Source organism: Aaosphaeria arxii, assembly GCF_010015735.1.
Source record: "Aaosphaeria arxii CBS 175.79 unplaced genomic scaffold BU24scaffold_4, whole genome shotgun sequence".
NCBI lineage: Eukaryota > Fungi > Ascomycota > Dothideomycetes > Pleosporales > Aaosphaeria > Aaosphaeria arxii.
The window spans coordinates 91420-109187 of NW_022983477.1; the positions used below are offsets into that span (position 1 = coordinate 91420).

A 17768-nucleotide genomic window follows, 5' to 3' on the forward strand; every position below is an offset into this window, starting at 1 on the left:
ATCTTAGACAGATACAGTTGTTATGATTCTTTAAAAGGTCTTGCTGCTTGCATTCAACTAGTTTTCCACAGTTAATCGCACGAAGCGAGGAGGATTCATGGAGACTTTAGTTTTGGCCCCCACTACGCTGCACAGCCTTGCATCTGAAACCAAGTACCTACTAAGCTCAAGTGTCGAGATTCCATGTCCTCTTTCTCATTCAACTACATTCATCAAATACCAGAATAACAATTCACTTTCTCGAACAACAGCATTGACTATCCCGAACATTACAGCAGACCTAAGTCATCAAACGAAAATGAATGAGGAGCACAGGTACAAACCGTTGAAAGCCAACAGTCACGAATTTAGGATCATTGACCTGCACGCCGGTACCTACGATGATCCGATATCTTGCGAAAGTCGTATAGTGACACTTGACAACAACCCAGAGTATTGTGCTCTTTCGTACGTCTGGGGAGAGCCCGGGCTTACAGAAACAATCACACTAGATGGGAAGCCGTTCCAAGTGAGAAATAATCTAGGCATAGCGCTCCGGTATGTACGAAAGGAGGCCGAATCCAGGACTTTTTGGATCGATCTCCTCTCGATTAATCAACACGATCAAGATGAGAAGTCATGGCAAGTTAACATGATGAGTGAGATATACAGCTCATGTGAATCCGTTATCATCTGGTTGGGCAAGGACTTCGAGGATAGTGACAGCTGGTGCTCCAACAAATCGTACGGGACATGTCTCACAGAATCCTCTAAGACAGATGACTCAACTTGTGAGCCGGTATCTTATTTCATAAGAAACAGGTATACCTTTCCTGATCGGCTCATGATCTCCGCACCATTCTCTCATGGCTACGGTGAATACGAGTATGATCACAACCTCTACCATCTTGCCTTAGAAGGCGAACCTCCCTATCCTGGAAACGAGAAAACATGCCGCTGGCACGGTCGAAAACCGGAGATATCTAAAGCTTTCGATCTGATACAAGAACTTGCAAAAGACCAACACCTTAGGGAGATATCTGGCCTCTGCCACTTACAGGGTGATAATCGATTTGGCGACTCGATCCAAGCTCTATTAGCGCTCTTGCGCCGCCCCTGGTGGCAAAGGATCTGGACGGTTCAGGAGGCTGTATTACCAAAGGATGGAATTGTGATGTGCGGATCCCTGACCATCTCCTGGGCCACGGTAGTCCAGGCAGCCAAAAATTGGCACATACATGCGGATAACTGCTGTTCTCACATGAGAGACCGAATCTACCGGTTCATGTGTTTTCCAACGCATGGCGAGCCGACCTACATGTCGTTATCCACATTTCATCGCGCTGTGCTGGCCTTGGATGAGCGTCGACCCAAAATTGACGAACTGCCCACTGATAAGCTCCCGAATCAGGCAAACTTTGTACGTTTGTTCCAAAAATTCAGCAATCGACTTTCGAGCGACCCACGAGACAAGGTTTATGGACTCCTTGGCGTACTGGCTGAAGAAGACAGGCCAATTCGAGCAGATTACGGCGCGCAGATGAACGACATAAATTTACAACTCAGCCGAAAATTGCTACTTTCTGGAAATTTCTCAGTGTTATACGATAATCCTTTGCACCATGATTATCTACCAACATGGGCGAAGGACTTTGGAGTGATCCCAAGTCGGGTCGACCAAATCATTCAGGAATTAAGGGATGATAACAGAGAAGATTATCGTGCTTCAGGTCCCAAGAAAGCTATGGTTTCGGACTGTGATGGGCAATCTATATCTATCACCGCTGCCCTTATCGAAACAGTGGCTACAGTTAGCCGAAATTTCCTCCCTTCGGAGTCGCTTGAGAGCATGGCTACATTCCTCCGAGAATGTGGAGACCTTTCTGCGAAGCTTTGTCACCGCGAGTCCCCCTGTGTAGGACAGTACAGAGACAGGGATGACTTCCTAAGGTCCACGCTAGGAAACAGATATAGGCCTGCAGGAAATCGTGGTGAACGAATCGAGCCATCGCAAGAAGTATTGGCATCGATGAGAGATTGGATCTGGTACTCAACAGCAATGGAGGAACCTAGGGGGGCCATGGTGGGGAGTTGCATCAAGTACAACATATGCAATAGAGCCTTCTTCACCACCACCCAGGGTCGCATTGGATTTGGGCCGGCAGATGCCTGTCCTGGTGATGAATTGTGGATACCCTACGGATCAAAGGTTCCTTTTGTGCTACGACGGCTAGATGGCGCTGCATCAGAAATATCTCAAAATCTCCGGAGTAAGATCGCAGCTGAGTCCTCGAAATACTTTCACCGTACCGTCGTGGGTGACTGTTATATCCAGGGTATAATGAATGGCGAGGCGATTGTCGAGCAAACAGATGGATTAGTGGTTACACTCCACTAGAGGTAGTGAGATGTTAAGGTTTCGTGCCAATTCAGATTACCTATTTGTCTTTTCTCAGCGACCTTTTCTAGACGTGCACTCGATCCGATGTGTTTTATAGATTGTTCGTCCTACTTCAATTATGAAATTGTATCAAGATATAAACTCGTTGTATTACGCTCCTTTCTCTATATATTCTTGCGTTCTCGACAAACATTCCCTAGAAAAGGGATTTCTATATTACATGTTCTGAATCATCTGGTATGGCCATTCCAATAAACGATGTACCATTATAGACATGTCGATCCTGAGCTGAATTTCACCTTAAGTCGTAGTAGACCGGCAAGTAAAAGGCTTATGGGCCGTTCCTTGCGAAGTTTCCTTGATCTGCTTGAGATTAGTTGAAGTTCTAAATCTTGTGGAAGGATAAATCAAGTATGCGACTTACGATGTCCTTAATAGTAGCATAGGTACCTGCTCCGAGTGTGACCAATCCAATGATAAGTGCCAAAAGACATCCCATGCTCATGATCAGGTTCTTCTTCGAATACCAGCTGCCCTTCCGGAGCAATTTAAACCACATGATGGCGGGAATCCAGAAAGAGAATCCAGAAACAAACAATGCAGAAGCCAGGGACAGCAAGTCTGAAAAGATTGGGATTGCCTCAGCAATGACCCACGCAATGATGGTGAAAATCACAACAAGTACAATCCAAGAGGTCCATCCAGCGAATGTATTAATAAAGCGCAGAATGGAGTTCTTAAACATACGACCGTGAAGGTAGCGGAGAGCGACAGTTGTGTTGATGGATCCAGAGATGAAGATAACAGGCAAGGCAATGCCAAATGCGACCTTTGAAACCAGTGGACCAGCCGACAGAAGTGCTGGTGACTGAACGGAGGATCCGATAAAAGCGTAGCATAATGCGCCGGTTAGGGTGTATATCGTGATCTGAATGAATCCAGATGCCCAGATGGACTTCATATAATCTGTTGGCGTATGCATCTCGTCCATGAAGGAGAATTGACCAATGGCGAAGCTGAATGCGAATATAATGTTGCTCACCGCGACGAAAGCTTCTGAGAATGTGACACCCTCCTTGGGCCATGCAGACCAGTCAACTCCAGACAGTCCACCCGACGAATCAGTTGCCTGAACGCCTGTCGCGATGACGGTAATTCCAATGGCAAGCACAATCGAAGCGAAGTCAATGTATCCCAGAATTGCGACCTCAGAAAAGGAAGGCGGTATGGCGAGGATCAGAAGGATTATGGCTGATACCGCGGAGAAAACGATAGAACATACGTGTCCGCCATTGATATCGATGAGTGCAATACTTCCAGTCAATGCGTGTGATCCAACAACCATGACGAGTTCCAGGAGCAGGGCAGCTCCAAAAATCTCATATCCAATGCGACCGAACAACAAGCGTCCAGCATCAGCATAATGAGAAATATCGGGATATGCCAATTTGACTTGACCGATGATGTAACTGGTGAATATGGACACACTCCCTAATCCTACTGTCAAGAGAACACCAGGAACCATGCCAATGGTGTGATATGCAGAAGGTAGACTGAGGGCTCCGAGAGCAATCGCCTCTACGATAGTAACGACTGCGAGTCGCTTCCATCCTAAACGATGAAAATGAGCATCTCCTTCTGCGGCAATCTTCTTGATGCGCTGTTGATCCCTGATGTCGGTATCTTCGCCATAGATGTCGTTGTCCAGGGCAGATTGAATGGCGTCAGGATCTTCTGCTGCCACTTTGTTGCGTTTATGCGCAGCGAGGGTATGTTCAACTTGCTCCGCCATGACGAAACTGGAAACTGTGTGTAATGTTCTATTGAATGAAGGGCGGGGCAGGATTTGGGGTGTCCAACAGTGAGGTTTCAAAGACAGAAAATTTCTTTACTCGACAAAACATGTAGGCATTGCCGAATCCAGCCCGAAAGCGCTTTTAGTCGGCCAGTTCTTGACATGGTCTGTCGTTCTCTATCGAAAGAAATTTTAATGCCCTCGAACGGACCATAACTGGTTTTTGGCCTTCGAACAAGCGTAACACCACATACTTTTGGATTACTCTGGGAGTCTTTTGACTTATGTAGATTGAACAACATCCTATTGATCTGAATGGCATTACGTGCAAATTTGTATACTCTTTCCTAACGTGAAATGCCTTGAATGACTGTAAAAATTCATTCCTGCATCACTTTATAGGTTCCATCACCATGTTTCGGTAGGGTAATAGTTATGTTTCTCGCATTGTAGAGCCGCACTAAGGCGGCCACTAGGGAGGCAAGCTTTTCCAAACTAACGTCTAGTTCTTCTATATTTGCGATAACTAATCTTAGTCAGTTAAGAGAATGTAAAACGCTTAAACTCGGCCATAATGGATTGAAATTACTCAAGACAAGGCCCTATTGTGCCTGAACACGCAGCGGCGCCTCCCGTATAATTGCCACCATAGGTTAAAACAACTAGCATCGCATGCACTCAGGTACAAGTACACAGCCAAGTACATGGGTGTAATGCAGCAATTCGGAAAGTCTAGGCATAGCTGTAGATGCTCCTCCAACGTCACCTATAGTTTTGCAATCCCAAATCCGTGTATCTTCGCCTTGCCTAGCATGGTTCTGTTTATTTGCTTGACATTGACTACGCCCGTCAGTGTCATTGTTCGCCAAAACTCCCTTTCAAGGATATGAAGCACATGCTCTACACCCTTCTGCCCATTGTACGAGAGGCCCCAGAGTGCTGGTCTGCCTACGAGACAGAGGTCCGCACCAAGAGCTAGAGCCTTGTAGACGTCGCTGCCGCGACGGATGCCGCCGTCGAATATGACGGGAACTCGGCCACGCACTGCATCTACGATCTCGGGAAGAGCCTCAAGAGTGGATACAGAGCCATCGAGGGCTCGCCCGCCGTGGTTGGAAACGACGATTCCATCAACACCTGCGTTGAGTGCCAAGTGCGCGTCTTCAGAGGTCAAAATGCCTTTGACAAGTACTTTCATTTTTGTCTGTGAGCGAAGCCAAGGGATGACCTCATCCCAGTGCATACTTGTATCCGGAAGGGCTGGTGAATGCTCGGCAATGATATCCTGCGCCTCCTTCGCGGTTGCAGCATTCAACAATAATCTACCCTTGGATACCGCACCTGCTTTGCGGCCCGCATAGTTTGCCATACTCAAATGATCTGGCATGACGAGCGCATGTTTTCTTTCGTGTAAACGGTTGCCCAGAACAGGCATGTCCGCAGTCAAAACCAGCGCTTCGTACCCAGCCGCCTCAGCACGACGGATTAGATCAGCAGATGCGTTGCGATTACCTAAAACATAGAGCTGGAACCATGGATTAGGGTACTTTGAATCGCGGCTGTCAAGCGCGTTTGCTGTATCCTCTATCGACGTTGTGGCATTGGAAGAGAGACACAAGTTAGTGCCAAGGGCAAAGGCGGCGCGAGCAATGTCGACCTCGCCCTGATGACCAGCAAGTCTCTGGTAAGCGCTGGGCGCGATGGCAATGGGAAAGTCATAATGTTTCCCGAACACGGTGGTTGATGTATCAACGTCGCGAACATTGCGCAAAAACTTTGGCCGAAGCAAAAGCCTACGAGCAATTAGTCCTCGATTGGCACGGCACAAGATAATATATCAAAATTGGAAATTTACTCTTTGTAGATAGCTTCGTTGCGCTCGACTAGGAATTCGTCGTCAGTGCCTGTCTCATAGTATTGCCATACATTGTTCGGCAGTCGTTTGCGGGCAATATCCTTGACTTCGGCGATGGTAATGGGGCTGGCGTCATCACCGTCCGCCGGCATTGTGATATCCTAGGGCTGTGCTAACGTGATGCAAGAATGTTTGTTTCAGTCAAAGATGTCAAGAACATGCAAACATGTTGTGATACAGTGCACAGTAAGTACAATGATTGTGGTTTCATTCTCCACGGCGGGTGGGCGATAAGGATCGCTCATGCTAGCGGAAGGAATCGCCAGGGCCTGCTCGGGAATGGTACCCGGACCGCGGCCGCGCGCTACACCTCGTAACGTTTGATTCCGTGGGGATCAATGATTTTACGACGTACCTATCTAGGTACCCATAGGGGTTGAGGATGTTGATGACTCCACCCAATAAAATCCAGATATCTTGAGTATGGAGTTTGCGATGTCTACTATTGCTTCATCAACGATATTTTGAGCACAAAGGGACAATTCTACGAGTGCGTATCTGTTCAATGGTGTAGCACATGAACAACCGCCCGCACCATTGGAAAGTTCCGTCAATGTAGGCACGCCACAGTCATCAATGAGTCAAAGCATGGAAAAGCGAACTACATGAATGTGACGCCGGTCATCGCCCTCGGGAAGGAAAACAGTCATCTTTCTCCTTGTACGTGTCTTCTCCACTCTGGAATTACGTGAAAAAGGCCGTTCAGATGAATTGTGTCATTGGTCTATGTTATCATAGAATATCATGATAAAATCTCAATATATGATCGAAATAGGAGCGAGGGAGAACTCCTTAGATATGGTTGGGTATGACGATACAACAAATATCAATCCCCAACTCGCCTTGATACATAAGTTATTTTTTTTGTGGCTTCGCACTCTTTTGAGCGCGATTCCTGGGATATCCCATACAATTTGAGGTTCACTTGATGTAAAGAGATATATTCAGAGACAGAAAATACATTGCATTGGAAACTAATGTTCCGGTCGCGGATGCATAAGCTTCAAGATATCTTCATTTCTTCCCGTTCTCCTCTATCATATCGATCCATCTTTGAGTATGATCAAAGAAAGCAAAGAAGCCTATGGGACCTTCGTATTTGGAGGCCATATAGATTCGTGGTCCCTTATTCTCCTCGCTAGCCTGCCATGCACTCCACCGATCCGAGACCAGAGAGTACCCGGCCCGCCAGATTTCACTTTCAAGATCAAGACCCACTGATTCGAAGTCATTATCGTTGTAATTTGAAGCCCATGTTGCCAGTTCGTCGAGACGGGCTAAATCTGCCGGGCTAGCTTGGTCCAGAAATGCGGATGCTTGCTTTTGCAAGTGTGGAGCTTTTGCCATGGTTCCAATAGTCCAGACACAATAGAAGGCATGTTCAAACCGTGCGATCTCATGTGGTCTCATGGGCGCTAGGTTACCCTCGCTGTCATTTCTGAAATGCTCAATTTGACAAAATTGTACCCATCTATTACTGGCAGCTGAGGCACAACGAGCGTTGGCCAGGAGGCGCTTGGCTCGAATGATGGACTTTGGTCCTTGCTCATGCTGCGCTGGACTTTCAGCTTCAGCTTCCTCCTGCACGTTGAGTAATCGCTCGGCGGCGCCGATGTTGGACAAGACACGAGGTGCAACTGCCCGGCAGATGGGAGTGGGATTTTCTCGCCAGCTGTTGTAAAAGACACGTGCTGTTTGGGCAAGTGCGGCCACTGCCGAAAAGTCGTCTGACCATTGGAACACTTGACAGATGAGTTCAGTCGGAAGAGACGTGAAGGAAGAAGCTGGCATGATGATTATTGGGTTGTAGGTTGACGGACATGCGAAATGATGGTTGTACGTAGCGAGTGAGTAAGCAAGTTGCACGAGCTGACAATGCCTTTAATTGCCTGCAATGATGCGAGGGCGCAAGATGAAGGACGAGAGCGCCAGGGCTGGCTTATGTTATCAGTGCTTTGAATAGCCCGGTGTTCCTGACAATAGTAACGGTGATTACCAAGGCTCTAGGTTGGGAAAACCCAAGAACTCATGAGTAGTAGTCGTGGCGGTAATGCGTCGCTCTGACAGAATTGGCGGACATCTCAGTCAAGGTTTCGTCATTGCAGGATCATGGCATGGTTTGTGCTCAGATGTCCAAGATCGGATCGTTTTACGAGCAGGCGCCGACTGGACACACGGTCGGTGATGCGTAAGGCTGTGCCTCATGGGGCGCTCAGCATACTTCTGTTTTCGGTTATTAGTAATTTTGTTAGATCGAAGTTTATCCCGACCACCGTAATGCTAATCGGTAAACAGCTCTCACGCATTTTGATTTGGATTCATCTCTTGATAAGATGACTAGTCAAATACTTGACATAGATCTATGTGCCTTACTCGCAAAAGAGTAGCCTGCAAAATCTGGATACATTCCTAAGAATGTACTGAAGCTCATGACCAGGCTTTGACCACCAAAGATGTAGGATCGATGCTGCATGAGGCGGCCCCAACCGCAATATAGGCTCGCTATGCTATCGGACTGGCTGATGAATTTGTACTACCGCCGTATGAAAATCCAGAGGTGTCCTGAATGAACAATCCTCTCTGAGGACATGGCTTTGCCATGGCTTTAGTGTGCTCCAATCAATGACCGGATTGCAGGAATGGAGTGGTCGATCTTCCAGAGAAGCTTGGAACTAATCCTTCTCTCTGAATTCGGTCCAATCTTGATAGAGTTGGTCGAGATTCCATTTCCATGCTCGTATTCGGACCCAAAATTGGCCAGACCCGAGTTCAGTGGCTTTGGATGCCTTCACAGTGTCCTCTTCCAAGTTTCTTTCATTGTCATATGGACAAAGTATGAGGTTTCAATACAGGTATACGTCTTGAAGGGTAGGCAATCGTGGCCAACACGAAATGCATGGTACACAGTAGCAAGATGAAGTCAAGAAGAACACAGTGACTTCAATCGTTGTTCTATAGATCTTCCCTTCATATATAAATTTGTAATTATATCTCTCCGTACATTATCAAAACCATACTGCATCATTAGCTGCGCAATAATATCTTTTCTGCATTACTTCATCAATCTGAAATACCAATTCTCTATCATACACTGTTGCCTTCGAGGAAAGCAACCGATATGCTATCCACACCCCGAGGCCAGCAGCTCTTCGGGGCCAGTACCGCCCTTTCGTTACTTCTTGCTTTTACAAGCCTTTTCGACCCCGTGTCATCAGTGCCATCTCAACTGTTTGCCAATGAACTGTCTCGGCGCGCAGAACCCGCTGGGATTGGTTTCGAATTCGAACTCGGTAACTTTGTCATCAAAGGCCCTACCGATATGGAAGGAGCAAAGCGAGAGTTGGTCAAGGGCCGCACTATGACACCCGTCGGCCTTGACTTTGACATAACGCAACCTTGGAAACTCACTGTCGAGGTTAGCAATCTTGTAACAGTCATGCCAGAAATCATCGTCGATGGTCTCACGTACAAGGTTGGAGAGCAGAAGACGAAGGAGATCGCACAAGAAATTATCAAGTACATGGTACGAACTGATGTTCACTGCCCGTTTCTATGCTTTCGCTTAATGACATACGTGCACAGGACGCATGGGCACCCTGCCGCAACGGTGGATGCAAAGTCAAAGTCGAAGACTTTAACGATCAAGGCGACTGGATCGTCCAGTGGCCAAAGGATGCGATTGATGCCAAGAGCATAAAGATCACCCCACAGGTGACGACTGCATTGCCGTTGGGAGGCATTCTTCAAATTTTGAAAGATTGGAAGGCTGGAACCAAGGGTCCTCTGACCAGTGGAACAATCCTGTGGTCAAAGAACATCGAGATTGTTGACAAGGACGACTTCAAAACGTTCAAGAAAATCAAACCAGCCGACATAGATGAGGAATTTCTTGGTTTCTTCTCCCTCTTAGCCTCGTACTGCGTTCTCGCAGAGAAAACGGACCGTTCGAAAGGGCCAAAGCATTTGCTTCCAGTCATGCCACGCACTAATTTCGTCGCGATGTACGACAAATTCATCGAGAAGAAGCTAGCAGAACAGTTCAAGGACAAGAAGGTATCCCTGTACGATATCATCGAGAAGATCACGAAGAAGGACGACAAGCTTGGCAAAACCAAGTTCGCGTGGAAGGTCGGCGAGACAGACGCAGTCACCGAGACCTGGGATGACAAGGCGGACGATATTAAGGCGGCAGAGCTTGAAGTGGAAAAGTTTGTGAATTATGTGCAAGGATATGATCCTAAGGCAAAGAAGGTTGTGGAGCAGATGGATCTTTTGAGTCTTATGGACAAGGCAATGAGACATGGCCAGATCGGAGCTCGGGGGAAAAAGATGGAAAAAGTCTTCGGGTCGACTGATGAGGCTCCAATTGTTGAGTTGCGTGACCTCGAAGCTTTTCCGGGAGCTGAACTTGAGACCCTGATGGATGCATGCGAAGATGCAATCGTCAAGCTGCACCAGAAGAAGTACAACAAGCGTGACATTGAGGACTCCACCACGCAGTGCGACTAGATGCAACCTAGCTGGGATAGGTGCTGGAAGGAAGCTTTAGATGGATGGGTCGCATTGTCAGGAGTTTGGCCTTAGCTTTTCAGTCATCTGGCGCATATCAGAATAGATCATGAGACATAGACATAGACTTAGACTTGAACTTAGATATAGACGTAGACGTAGGCATAGGCATAGGCATAGGCATAGGCATAGACATAGACATAGAAATAGACCAAGATTTAAACTTATATATGGGCACAAACCAAAAACCAGATACAAGACTTACTTCATTGCGAGCCACAGAAAACATCTCATGGTGTCATATTCCACACACTCTCGACCAAACTTTCAGCCGTCCTCAATATCATGTACTCGATGAAACCCCCAAACTGTAAGTCATCTTCTGCCTGGCCCTTAGACATAAGGATAGAGTGACCGAAGAACGAACCTCGACACTGATTTTCGCCTCCGGAAAATTGCTTCGACAGGAGGATAAATCAATCTACTGCATCTTCCTGAGAGAACGAGCAACAGTAGTTACCCACCAATTATATGTTACAAGATAAATCCGTTGATCACAATTACATAACCATAAAATCGACAACTTCCCGCACTTGTTGTGGATTTCACTCCTTCGGAAAGATAAATATCTCTGACGTCATACGTCGCGACTACGCCGTCTACACTTTACACTTTGCCCGCACTTCTTTTGCAACATCAATTTGCTCGGAAAATGTAATGATTTTGGAAAGGGAATTTTCAATAGACGCATAGTGACGAAATGAATGTCCTAGGAGTGGAGTTTAGTTAGGTGCGAGGGGAGAACTAAGTCGTAGTCTCTTGCGTAGTAGTTGCCGCCCGATTCCGATGATTAGACTTCAATAAAATACTAGGCTTGTGTGCTGGAGAACGATATACAATCCTGGAAAACACCTTAATACCTGTAGAGGCAAAAGTATTTTCGAAATAATATAGCTGATACCATTTTTCAACCAAAAAGTCCATGATCCAAAGGCACAATGTCTAACATAATCCTCTCTATAAACGCAGGCTCTTCATCCGTCAAGATATCAGTCTATAAATCACCTCCATCATCTTCCTCACAGATCGACCCAATCCAGCTCGCAGAAGCCGAAGTCTCAGGCCTCACCGCACCGCCCGCAAAGCTGAAATACACCCGCGGAGAAACGCGCATCAAAGACCGCGAGCTATCCGACATCGACTCGCAGGAATCCGCCTTCCGCTTCATCCTGGACCACCTGACGCAGGATTCTGGACTCCCGGAACTGGCGCAGAAAGAAGATATACAGTACACGTGCCATCGCGTGGTCCACGGCGGGGACTACCCGCGCAGCCAGGTCATCGACAAAGATACGTACCACCACATTGAAGAGCTGAGCGACCTGGCGCCACTGCACAATGCGCCCGCGCTGAGCATTGTCAAGTCGGTGTCGGAATTGTTGCCACATGCTATCAATGTCGCCTACTTTGACTCCGCATTCCATACCAGCATCCCAGAGCACATCCAGACCTACCCTATTGACCAATCCGTGGCGAAAAGGAATAAGTTGAAGAAGTACGGATTCCATGGCATCTCGTACGACTTTATTGTTCATGCTGTGAGTACCCGTAGCTTCTGGTCTGAATACGATCCTAGACCGCCCCACTCGAGGGCATCTCTTTGTTGACAGCGTGCGTCTAGGTCGCCCAGCACCTGAACAAGCCCAAAGAAGAGCTGAATATAGTAGCGCTTCATCTAGGCTCGGGCGCCTCTGCTTGTTGCATACGGAGCGGCCGTTCGTTCGACACTTCGATGGGCCTGACGCCTCTGGCTGGTCTGCCTGGCGCCACGCGCTCTGGCTCCATAGATCCTAGTCTGATGTTTCACTTCACGCATTCTGCGGGGAAGCCGTCCCGTGCTTCGTCTGCGAATCTGCACATCACGCAGGCGGAAGAGATTCTGAATAAGAAGTCGGGCTGGAAGAGCTTGACGGGGACGACTGATTTCGGGGCGATCAGTGCTTCGGAGAGAGAGGAGGATAGGTTGGCGTTTGATATCTTCGTGGATCGTATCTTGAACTACGTGGGGCCGTACTTTGTAAAACTCGATGGGAACGTTGATGCGCTGGTATTTGCGGGCGGGATCGGAGAGAAGGGTACGAGGTTGCGGGAAGAGGTGGTGAAGAGTGTGAGGTGCCTGGGCTTCGAAATTGATTTGGACAAGAACAAACAATCGCCTGAACAGGTGGTTACTGATATCAGTAAGACTGGAAACCGTTTTAGGACTTTGATATGTCAAACAGATGAGCAACTGCAAATGGCAAGGGGTGTACTCGAAGACCAGGACAGATTCAGCCACAAGTAGGTAGGTTAGAGATGGGAATCTTGGTATTCTGGAATACCAGTAAGGGAAGCCTCCAGGGTGGCTTTCGAAATACTATGGTTTTGTATTATAAAATAATAGCATGAAGGAGATACTGCCCCGGGATGGCGATTCGTACATCGGAGTTAGCTTTGCCGATCGAGCTTTCGACGACAGAGAAGAAACAGAATGAGCAGCAAACTTGACAACTCAATTCATTGTCCCAAGTGGGTACGGTCCGTACAATATCGTGAGCCCTAGCACGGCGATTAGCGATCCGGCAATGTCATGATTCGTTCCAGACTCATTTCAGAGAATTTGGCGAAATTCTCCGTTGATATTAATAGATATAAATTGAGCACGACGAAATAGGAAGCGCCACTCATAGCGATGAAACGAGATTCAATTAAACGTGTGATATTGGCGAAGCAACTTGGGTACACTAAATTTTACAAAGTGTTTGGAGTGTATCCTTCGTAGATGAGGATGTCTCCTTGACCAAACGTGCTATCTGGCGGAACCTAGGAACACTGCGTCAGTGATGTTGCGACACGGGTTTGTTGGGGGGATTGAGAAACTGGCGAGTATGAAAAGAGGCAAATCAAGGCAAAACCCTGAATTCTCAACTCACTCTTCGATTCCTGCATCGCCCATGCATTCGTAGAGGAAGCTTTCGCTGCTGGTGACCACGGCGCCTTCGTGGCGGAGTCGAGCTAGGGCGATCGGTACTTCTTCCTTATTACAACTGCTTACACCGTCGGCGAGAATGTAGACTTTATGTCCCTCGTGCAACAAATCAAGCGTTGTTTGTGTGACCTGATCCGAGATTAGCGGCTTAGTCGAGACGCCGAGTGTATTGCTATACTCACACAGATATGGGACTCGATGCCGACGATGACGCAGGATAGCTTCGAGTCGAATTTTTCCAAAGCTTTGCGTACCTCGGGAGTTCTACAGGGGCACAGTCAGACGACCGAGGAAGAGCGCCGGGCCAAAGAAGAAGTGGGAAGAGCGTACAGCATGGAGAACATGGTCTTATCCGCGTGTATAACTGTCTTCACGCCATCGGCAGCGTCCAGCCCTAGCTCTGGGCATGTCTCGCCAAGTCGTGTTTTGTTCTGGGTTGTGGCGAAGACGGGGATATTGAGTATCTGGCCTGCGCCCTTGTCAGCGGCCATGGGGCAGGTTCGGTGCGTGGGTGACATCGAAGCAGGTACTGGTATACCCAGTCCCTCGGTCTAGCGGGCCTGGAGATCCCAATGGCGCAGCATCGAGGCACACCAGTATTGAGAATTTTCCATGCTTGTTCACATATGTAGGTGTTGGGGATGGCATTGCCTACGTACTCGCTTTGAGCATCTTCTGGGTTGTAGAAATGACTTTGGGGAACTCATGGATGGCGGGCCGGAATTTATCCTGCAAATCGCAGATACTGGGGGCTACATCAGTATGGGGCGCTCGAGGCGCATGCGTGTGAGACGTGAGGGATGGATAGACGCGTACAACAGGGCGGGGTTCGCTGTATAGAGAGTGAGTGCATGGTCGAGAGCGAGGGAAGGGTGTGAACGTACTGATCCGACGCTGAGCCATTGTGGAATACCGGTGAATACAAAGATGGAAATGGCGATTGGGGACCGAAGAACAATTAATTGTAGTCGCAATTGCGGAAGTAAGTGTGTTATCTGGATGAGAGATCCGAGGTAGTGTAGTACGTAGAGGTAGAGGTAGTCGTAGGCGTCGTGGTAGGAGTGACAGTGACAGTTGTGGCTGCAATAGCATGTCGTATCTTCAGCAGTAGTACGCAGACAGTGATAATAAACGAATAATTATATCATCCATCCATGTTCCTAATACTGAGGTAGTTAGGTAGTTATGGATATACCTAGGTACACAGTTGATGTCCCCAGAGCCGGCCAACGGATAGGAACGGTCTGTTTCCCATGTGGGGTCGGGAGCTGTTGGCGGGGGAGAGAGGGTTGTCATCAGGAGTTCCAACCAATAGGAACGAGGAACTACTCCCATTCCCCCGATGACCGGCCCCTTGTTGTCATATGTACTCGTTCTACTCGATAATAAACAACGAATAACATCTACGAGTATTAATTATCTGAATGATGTAATAACTACGAGATGACTTGCGGCGTTACTCGAGAATCAATATTATCCATTTTATAGTATGGCCTGATTTGGGATTTGAGAATCTTTGAAGAACATCGAACAGATCTAGGTTTACGTTTAGGTTATGTTATCCTCACATTCAGTACTGCACCGAGGTAACATAATGGATTATCCCAATCGACGAAGAAAAGGACAATGTCCAGGTAAAACAACAGCAGTGCCATCTTTATACCTGTTAGATAACCTACTCCGTACTTTCCCAATTGTTACACCCACCGTGCTTGACCGCTCCCAGTCGCCTCCCCTTCGCGTAAATCACTGTGCGCACGGCTTCCTGACAACCTCCCTCTCCGTCACGTTCTAGCCATCCATCCCTTTTCTCGAAACATCGCTAGTCTGGCTAGCCAGCGGTGCGGTCCCTTCCTCCACGGGTCGTTGCTATCCACGAGCCTGACGTGGGCCGTTGTGCTTGCCCTGCCTAGGATGTCGGAGGCGGAAGCACGGATAGACCCCTTAGACGTTCTACCTACTCTACCTGGGTGCCTAGGTACTCACCGTTGCGAGATTGAGCGTAAACTACAAGTATCTGACACTGGCGACTGGGCCCTGCACCTGAAACCAATCTGCGGTCCCCGCTATTCAGTAATTGTAGTATTAGTTTGGCCCAACGGTGCAGGATGTTGGGACACGGTACTGGGAGAGCTCGGCTTCTTTTCTTGTTCTTGTACGAGTACCAATGCAGGTACAATTACGAAGGCTCACCTTTCCACTGGGAAAAGCTAGTAGCCGTTTTAGATTACATTTGACATTTGGAACGATGTGCTGATGCTGATGGGGATGATGGAAATAGGAAATGGGACGAGGATGACGATTCAGTGAGTGGGCCGCCGATGTCAGGGACAGGGTCCAGATCAAGCCTAGACGACTCAGTCTGTTCTTCTGAGTACTGAGTACTGGACGGTCTGTACCTAACTACACCAAAACACATCAGGGTCCCGTACAAAGTGCACCGAAGCGGTAATAATCATTGAACCTCAAGCTGCAGCTCACCATCGTTCAATCTCGTCAAGAATCTTCATTCATTGGCGGATCGTCCCTACTCGTAAGAATACTGCGTCGTCGATGCAGCTCCTCGACATTCCCCGTTCTTCGGTGGCCCTCTGGGGCGAGTTTGATGCGCGAGTCGGGGTCTCACGGTCGTTGATCTTGATTGATTGCTGTGCCAGACATGAATTCATTGCTTCGTATTGTGTCGTAGGACCTCAGTCAGACGTGCATGGCCCAAGCGATGCCACCGACCTCGGGCTGGCTAAAGTATGATAATCACTTCCTACTCATCTTTCCCTTTCACGCAACATGCCTCACAATAGTGAATGTTTTATAGCAGTCCCGTTGCTCGATCTGCGTTTCTGCAGCAGATCTCGGAGGACTCAGCCCAGCCCGAAAATCGATTCCACGCAACTATATCCCATGTGAGTGCAGTGGTTTGCAGCTCGTCGATGAACGCTGCTGTCATCTCATCAGCCTTCTTCAGCTCGCTCGTTCACACTGCTGGCGTTAGCGATGATGAGTCTGGTCAGCACCGGCAGCTAGCCTGGATGTAGTAATTGTCCACGGTGCGCGTTCACTCTGGTGCCACTGGTGGTACTACCTGAGCGCCCCTCATCTTACAAGTTGGTCGATATAGGTACCTGTAGTGAGACCTGCTTGGATTCCCTGGCCCCGGGAAGGCGGGATGCGCGCAGGTGATGAGGCGTGTAGGCGTTTCGCTGTTCGGTGCCTGCATCCTTGGAGCGGGGCACACGCACAGGAGAGAGCCGCTGAGGAGGTCACGGGTGGTATTGTCATGTATGTGTATGCACTCTGTAGTATGTACACAGCATGTAAGCCTTGGATACTCGCAGGCTATGACAGTGAGGTGCATCACATCGCATTATTGGCGGACGATGTGGGAGTCAGGAAGAGTCAACGTCCATCAGCAAGACACTCCGTAGAGGGTGGGCAGGGGGGGGATGCCAATCCCTAGTCTATTATTGTATGGATTGTCACTCCGCTCCCCTCGCTCGCATCTCGCTGCATGATGTTCGGAAAAGGTGCCAATGGAGCGAGCGAAGGTCGAATCGTTCGCAGCGATGTGGCAAATAGGAGAATACTTGTATGTATGTCCGATACAACCTACCAGTGACAGCACTGAGCGAACTGGCCGATATGGCATTCTTTTTGGATTTGCATATGCATCTTCCCTGCCAAGTGGTGGAGTGGACCCTATGCCTTGGTCGGCCTTGTCGGCTAAGGGCTGGCGCATACAAGTACAAGTCCAAGTACAATAGTAGCTTTTGACGTCGGCACCGTATCGATACGGAACAAGTGACAGTCCTAGAATGTCATGTCTGGATTGTCATTTCTATTTTAGTTGATCTGTACGGTGTATGAAGCTTGTGAAAATATAGACTTGTTCGATTGAGTCAGGTACACAGAGAGAGAGGCGACCATTCGATTTGTTTGCTGATTTACTCGGTAGGAAAAGGAAGAACACAGATGGTGGGCCGGTATATGGCAAGCCGGTTCCAAAAAGAACATTCTTGAAGAACGTATCCAGTATTAAATACTTATATTTAGACCTTCGCGTTTTGCAATTAGGTATGAGTAGGCATGATGTAGCAGATCACGAAGGTCAAGGGTACAATTTCCGACCCGAACGGGTACTAGT

The 17768-nt window shown here is 48.1% G+C and overlaps 6 protein-coding genes across 6 annotated transcripts; 2 read left to right on the plus strand and 4 right to left on the minus strand.

The window, feature by feature from the left end:
• Positions 1-156: 156 nt before the first annotated feature.
• On the plus strand, positions 157-2498 carry BU24DRAFT_174169 (uncharacterized protein). The gene has a single exon (XM_033521542.1). The coding sequence runs from the start codon at positions 299-301 to the stop codon at positions 2375-2377; it is 2079 nt and encodes a 692-aa protein (XP_033383568.1). The 5' UTR covers positions 157-298; the 3' UTR covers positions 2378-2498.
• A 1-nt stretch (position 2499) lies between these two features.
• BU24DRAFT_174177 (putative amino acid transporter) lies at positions 2500-4556 on the minus strand. The gene is made up of 2 exons (XM_033521543.1): positions 2805-4556; positions 2500-2743 (listed from the first exon to the last, which is right to left on the minus strand). Exons 1-2 carry the CDS (start codon positions 4170-4172, stop codon positions 2681-2683), a joined length of 1431 nt encoding a protein of 476 aa, XP_033383569.1. The 5' UTR covers positions 4173-4556; the 3' UTR covers positions 2500-2680.
• A 385-nt stretch (positions 4557-4941) lies between these two features.
• BU24DRAFT_408461 (FMN-dependent dehydrogenase) lies at positions 4942-6182 on the minus strand (the record flags this gene model as incomplete). The annotated part of the gene is made up of 2 exons (XM_033525862.1): positions 4942-5968; positions 6031-6182. 2 exons carry the CDS (start codon positions 6180-6182, stop codon positions 4942-4944), a joined length of 1179 nt encoding a protein of 392 aa, XP_033383570.1.
• A 630-nt stretch (positions 6183-6812) lies between these two features.
• On the minus strand, positions 6813-8251 carry BU24DRAFT_421538 (uncharacterized protein). The gene has a single exon (XM_033527751.1). The coding sequence runs from the start codon at positions 7879-7881 to the stop codon at positions 7105-7107; it is 777 nt and encodes a 258-aa protein (XP_033383571.1). The 5' UTR covers positions 7882-8251; the 3' UTR covers positions 6813-7104.
• A 3254-nt stretch (positions 8252-11505) lies between these two features.
• BU24DRAFT_491507 (acetate kinase) lies at positions 11506-13137 on the plus strand. Its single transcript, XM_033533801.1, has 2 exons — positions 11506-12197; positions 12281-13137. Exons 1-2 carry the CDS (start codon positions 11598-11600, stop codon positions 12941-12943), a joined length of 1263 nt encoding a protein of 420 aa, XP_033383572.1. The 5' UTR covers positions 11506-11597; the 3' UTR covers positions 12944-13137.
• Positions 13138-13354: 217 nt separating this feature from the next.
• On the minus strand, positions 13355-14873 carry BU24DRAFT_421541 (Isochorismatase hydrolase). Its single transcript, XM_033527752.1, has 7 exons — positions 14512-14873; positions 14444-14459; positions 14287-14372; positions 13958-14096; positions 13810-13891; positions 13572-13756; positions 13355-13461 (listed from the first exon to the last, which is right to left on the minus strand). The coding sequence occupies exons 1-7, from the start codon at positions 14528-14530 to the stop codon at positions 13383-13385; spliced, it is 606 nt and encodes a 201-aa protein (XP_033383573.1). The 5' UTR covers positions 14531-14873; the 3' UTR covers positions 13355-13382.
• Between the last annotated feature and the right edge of the window lie 2895 nt (positions 14874-17768).